Genomic DNA, 6315 nt, shown 5'->3' on the forward strand with positions numbered 1-6315 from the left:
TAATAAAAGAGATCAGATTTACCCAAAGAACCTCGTACTCCTATCTAAAGCACAAGCCTGTGTGACCTCTGGCATCCTTAGGACTACATAAGTCCATAGAAACATGTGTTTGGTCCCTGTTTGAATAAAAAAAGCATTGTAAGCAGTAAGCCTACAGTGAATCTAACGTGGTCCAAAATCACCACGCAGAGGACCTAGCTGTTGCAGCAAAACAGGATACACGGAAATACAAGATCTACAAGCGTGACGTATGCAATCCCAACAACTTTTGAGGTGCCCAAAGCTCGTTCCGGACCCCGTTTGCAAAAAGCTGTTAGATGTAATCCCGTGCACCGACCAAAGGTGCTAGGCTGGCTTTTGTGCGGGGAAAGGCAGAAAGTTAGCAGGTGACCACAGCAGATGCAAGCTGGCAGCCTGCTCCAGACACGGCTAGTCCAGCAGCACCTGCAAGCAAAGTGAGTCTAGAAATAACATGCCCCGTCGGACATTTCGCTAGTGCACGAGCATCTGAGAGGCAGGTAAGGGCAGGCTGGGCAAAAGCCATTAGAGGGTCTCCAGGGGAATGTCTTTGCTCATTCTCTGACATTTGTAGAGCTTCAGTGAGCTACAGAGCCTAAGCCTCAGGGAGGTTTCGAATGGAAACGGGCTTTACTTTTTGCAAATCTTTCCAGACACCACCCCCCCCAATGTACCCTGCCTCCACCTTCCCCCCCACGCCTGTTACACTGGGGAAAGGGACCAAAAGGCCACGGAGTCGGCAGCCCACACTCACCAAGTGCCTAGGATGTGGAGTTTAGCAGTAAATATCACCTTGACCCCAACTCCAGGAACACACAATATCTTGACCGGGTAGATGATAATTGTAGCCACGTGCAAGCTGCAAATTGAGATCAGAAAAATGGGAGGAAAGAAGCACGGCCAGGCAAAGAGGCAGAGACTCCCGCAGGATCCACAACCCCCTTCCATAAGCATTAATGGCTGTGGCACAATATATTACATTTGGCAGCCTGGCGCTCGAGGGACTCGTCTGCAGGCTGCCCTGCAGCCAGCTCCCCCACTAAAAGCGGCGTGCAAAGCAACCGGTCTCCTAGGGGCAGTGACCTGAGATCACATCGATTCATGCGAGATGAATGGGTTTGCATTTGCTTCTTCTCTGCCAAAATGATCCCCTCAGGCACGGCCGCTTCTCCCAGCGCTGCAGTGCTGCTCTCCAGCCCGGTGCCTGGGCAGTGCCCAGCTACCTACACCTTGGCCGCGGTACTCTGAGCCCTCCCCTAGCCTCAGTAGGACGGATCCCACCCCGGCCCTACTGGAATCCCAGGCTTGCCCATCACGAGAGTTACTGGTGGAGCGAACAACACCCCAACCCCAGCTACTCCGCATGGCCAAACACTGCGCCTTTGCTTGGTGACCCCCTCCCCATGCCCACAAAACCTCCATTTTGCTGCCAATGCAAAATCCCAGAATTAGCTTGCGATTAACACACGTGGGGCTGAACAGGGACCGTCTCCGTGGTGTGATCGGACCATCCCCAGCCCCGCGAGGGCCAGGTCTGCAAAAGGGGCCTCTGAGCAGTACTGCGATACAGACCACGTTACTCAGGTAGAAGCCGTTACTCTACGATTTGTTGCTCACTCTTTGATAAACACCGAGGTAAATTTTAATCCAGGGAATGTGATATTCCTCGATTCAGACTCGAAAAGGCCACTCATTGATTCTTCGCAAGCTGTAAGGAAAAACACTGCCGTGAGACTCGGTGCTCTGGACCCCGATTTCCTGTCAAAGATAGAAGAACGGCATCGTGCCCTTGCTTTCACGCAGGCTAAGTAGGGCAAAGTCCCCAGGAATCTCAGTCCAGCCTCTGGTTGTGCCCTGGATTCATTGCAGCTGCAAACAATAGACACGGAGATGTCTGCGGCCGGCTCTCGAACAACCTGAACCCACCGCTCTGCTCCCACGGTTGATTGCAAGTGTAAAACTGTAAGTGCAATATCAGAGGGGAAGGGTTAGCACAGGCCAGTCGCTCCGAACCCTCGCTACTGCCCCGGTCCAGTAAAAGATGTCCGATTTTAGCGCTCCGTGCCCAGGGGCACCATTCACAGACGTGGTACCCAGAACCGTCAGCTGCATGTTATAAGGTCGACTGCCCTGACCCTTTGCTACACACAATTTGCACTAGAGATGGCAGCTCCAATGCAGGTGCCCAATCTCAGCACAAGTGGAGGCTGCAGTGGGGAAAGACCCCTCAACAGGGCACCAAGGAGGCACATCCCAGCTGATCCATGCTCCTGACATGGTCTCCACCTCCCCCCCATTCTCTTTAAGATGGAGAAGGGACACTGGATGCAGCACTGCGCATCAGCTTTGTGTCCCTACACATCAGGAAAGACTAAGACCTCCAAAACTCAATGGGCACAAGCAGGAGGAAGGAACAGGCTGGCTGGCTGAGTTTCCTGAAGGAGACAGGAGCTCAGAGGAGCTGGGACTGAAAAAAGATGAATAAGCAACTGCAAAAAAAATCAGCACGGAGCAGAACGGGGACGAGAAGGGGCTGCGGAGATGAGCCTCATCTTCGAGGGCCTGGCTGCAGAGTGCATGGTGTGAACACGCCCTGCGGACTTTGCTTACCCCTTGCATACGACGACTGGGGGATGATGGTGCTTCCCACTCGCAGCCCTTCAGATGGCATCAGCAGGCCACAGAGGACAAGACCTAAAACCCTTAACATCTTCAGTCCTAATAACCTGCCAAAAACATCCTCGGTCAGTGCCACGCCACAGGGAGGGGGACAAGGCATCGGTAGAGACAGGCCCCTTCTTACACAGACAAATTCATGCTCCATCCACCCAGTTATCACAATGAACCCAGCACAGCATCTTCTCATTTCTCTCTGCTACTTCGCTTTCTGCATGTCCTTTCACAGCATCTGATGAAATGAGCTTCAGCTCCCAAAAGTTTCTGCTTTCTATAGCTTACTTCGGTTAGCCCAAAAGGTGCAAATCTACCCTGCCTTCTGATTGAACCCCTACCCCAGACTGACATAATTACAGCAGCTTGGCTTGCTTTGGTACCTACAGAGGACCCTCGAGTCGCCACACCTACTGGCATCTCCATCTGTAAATGCTACCGTCCTGACCTGCTAAACACCCTGCATTTCCCAACCACAGACACGGGCATGGAGGAAAGGCATCAGAAGGTGGGCTAGAGACAGGCCTGAGTAACAGCCGGGAGCAAAACAGGCAAGGCGAGACATCTGATGATTAAAAATTTGGGCAAAACAAGAACTCCTGGGCCCGACTCTGCTGCCTCGCTCCACAGGGAAGCGGTTCTGCCCAGGCAGATCGGGGGCAAACTCCAACCATTCGGCCTGAATAGCGTGCTCTCCGCTCCCAGAGGAAAGGTGGCAGGGGGAGAGCGTGCCGCACGCTGCATCCCGGGTCCTTCTCAGACGTGCAATTGCTCCCGAGCAGTTTGTTCCTGTAGCCCAAACACACCAGGTTATTTTTCAGTTCCTATCCAAGGCCCCACACCCCCTCCGGACTCGAACACGCGCTTTCTTGTGCACAGACCAGCAACCACGGAGGTGGTCGAACTGAAAGATGAACCTCCCCCGGTGCCCACACTAAACTGAGCAGCCTCCACCAAGCATTTTGTTAGCACCACGTGCGTCACCCTTTACTCCGGCCCCAGAATAATCCACTCTATATCATCCGCTTCAGGGCCTGAAAGCGCCCCGTTTGGAGGCGTTATTCAGAAGCACCTGAGAAAAGCTCTTTCTGTTCACCCATAACCATAAACCGATCCAAACCTGGAGTCCGTATTCAGGCAGAAACCCTCTTTTTGGTAGAATAATAACTATAAATTATAGCTCTGACAGCAGCCATTTACATAATAACCATCCAAAGCGCAGCGCTCTGGGCACGCAGTCGACAAAACTCCTCCATGCAGGTGTTTCATTCATGTACTCTTATGACTCATTATTTCCCGTGTCCTTTATGCCCAAAGAATCAAAAGGACCTTTTCTTGGTACAAAGCACTCGCAAGCAAAGATAACAAACAGGCTAGGAAAAAAAAATACAGGGAAACTGCTCTAATGCTCTCCCACACGGCTAGAAAAATGCAGCCACAACTGAGACGTCAAGTGGCCGGAGCCAGGCACTCAAGCGGGCTCCACGAGTGGGCATGAAAAGCCAGAAGTGCACCTTGAAAATCTTACTGAAAGCAAAACACAAGGCAGGAAAATGTCTTCACCCTCCCTGCCCTGTCACAGCCAAGTGCATCACCTTCCTCATTGCACTTCGGTCCCCTGTTACACCAGCACAGCCCTGCCTCAGCCCAAAATCGGGCTGGAGCAGCCCGTCACATGCTGCCCCCCAAAGAAACCAGCACCCGGTATTTGTTACCAACAGCAGCCTGGGAGCAGGCGAGTCAGCCCAAAGCCTCCTCCTTCCTGCTGGCAAGCAGGCACCCAACAGCCGTCAGCAAGCCCATTTAAATAGACGCGCTTGTACACCAGACCCACAATCAGTGACCAAACCGATGATAATTCCTTAATGCTCGGTCTCAGCGGGTCATACTAACCTCCCAAATCAAACAGTCACCCAGGGGATGCCAGCAGACAGAGGCGCCATTCGGAGAGGGGCGCTGCCATTGTTCAGACTTGGTCCCGGTTACGAACCCTTTTGCAGGGGAGGCTCACCGGACCTGCTACTCTGCTCGTATACTCTATTTTTAGCAAATCTGCCTCACTTTGGAGGGGGGAAAAAGTGACTTTAATCACTCCTGCAATGTCCTAGTCTATAGGCCCTACTTTCTGTGCAAGTTTGCTTGCAATGGAAAAGAAGCTGCACCCTATAAGAGGAGTCAGCACCGATATGATACTCTTCCCACCTGCCCACGGGGTTAAAAAGAAAGGGTCAATCAACTATTTGTTTCAAAGGACACTGTTTTCCAATTAGAGTCCCCACTCTCTTTACCCGAGTTCAAACTCCTCTGCTGCGCTCTTCCTGCACCGGTGACAAACGAACCTGCCGTTTCGATGCTGATGAAGACGACGACAACACGGAGGAGCCAAAAAAGAAACAGCGGCATTCATCACGTTGGTCAACTTGAGCAAGACCCTGGATGGCTTAAATACCCTTCACGCCAAAAGGCAGGTAGGAGGTGACTCAGTAGCACTCAAGTTCTGAGCTTTTGCCCACTGAAATAAATACACCGTGTTAATGAGCATCATGGCCATTAGCAAATAAAAAAGGCCCCAGTAGAAATCAAAGGGCATATCTACATGTGCAATGAATGTGCTTTAGGTCATGCGCATTAAATCTAGACTCTCCACTGTGGGGTACTAGAAAAATGCTCATTAGCCTATCTTAATGCACATTTGCTAAAGAGCACAATTTTTTGTGACGCTTTAATGCACATTAAAAAAGGCTAATGTGCATTGAAGTGCACGTGTAAATGCACTCAATGGGACTATTTATGGACTGTTTAGGTATTTAGGTACTCCTCAGTGAAAGGGTGGACAAACCGGCCCTTGGCCACAAGGCAGGCTTTGGGTTTTTGGACAATGACCCATGTTTTTGTAAGGAGGGCATGCTGGGGGGGGACAGGCTTCACCTCTCCCCTAAGGGCAGACGTATCTTTTCCTCTAGGTTGGCTGATCTCGTACGGCGGGCTTTAAACTAGCTTCGCCGGGGGAAGGGGCCGCTTCGAGTGGAGAGGATGCTTCACCAGCACGCAGGGTGACAAGGGGAAGGGAAGCCCAGGTGAGCATCAATGTCCGGGGAGCAGGGAGCCACAACTGTCCTGGGAGTGGGAGGGAGGCACGGGCACCCTCAGGAGGCCTCAGGTGCCTCTACACCAATGCTCGTGGTATGGGGTGTAAGCAGGAGCATCTGTGCCTCCTGATTGCAAGTAAGAACCCAGACGTAGTAGGGCTCACAGAAACCTGGTGGGACCCTACCCACGACTGGGCGGTGGGCATTCGGGGGTACACCCAATATAGACAAGACAGGACAGAGAGGAAAGCTGGGTGGTGGCGCTCTATGGCAAAGAGCGCCTCACATCATCAAGGATTAGCTTCGGGGTAGAGGAGGGTCGGGCAGAGACACTATGGGTCAAACTACAAGGGGGGGCACGGCAAAAGGGACTGTACGGTGGGTGTCTACTACAGACCACCCAACCAGGGGGAAGAGCTGGACCAGGACCTCTCCAGTCAGCTTATGGAGGCGGTTAAGTCAAGGGATGTGATTGTCATGGGTGCCCTAAACCACCCAGACATTTGCTGGGAGGAGCAGACAGCCAGGTCTGACCGCT

The 6315-nt window shown here is 52.4% G+C and overlaps 1 protein-coding gene across 1 annotated transcript in view; it reads right to left on the bottom strand.

Annotated features, from left to right (window-relative positions):
• LOC106722577 (BPI fold-containing family B member 3-like) overlaps window positions 1-2728 on the bottom strand; it is a 46179-nt gene extending 43451 nt beyond the window's left edge. The window contains exons 1-3 of the mRNA XM_025212181.1: window positions 2629-2728; window positions 1636-1726; window positions 773-877 (exon numbers count right to left, since the gene is read on the bottom strand). Of these exons, the coding sequence (XP_025067966.1) occupies window positions 773-877; window positions 1636-1726; window positions 2629-2728 (296 nt within the window). The remainder of the gene's footprint in view (window positions 1-772; window positions 878-1635; window positions 1727-2628) is intronic.
• Window positions 2729-6315: the final 3587 nt, after the last annotated feature.

This window comes from Alligator sinensis, unplaced genomic scaffold, assembly GCF_000455745.1.
Source record: "Alligator sinensis unplaced genomic scaffold, ASM45574v1 scaffold1032_1, whole genome shotgun sequence".
NCBI lineage: Eukaryota > Metazoa > Chordata > Crocodylia > Alligatoridae > Alligator > Alligator sinensis.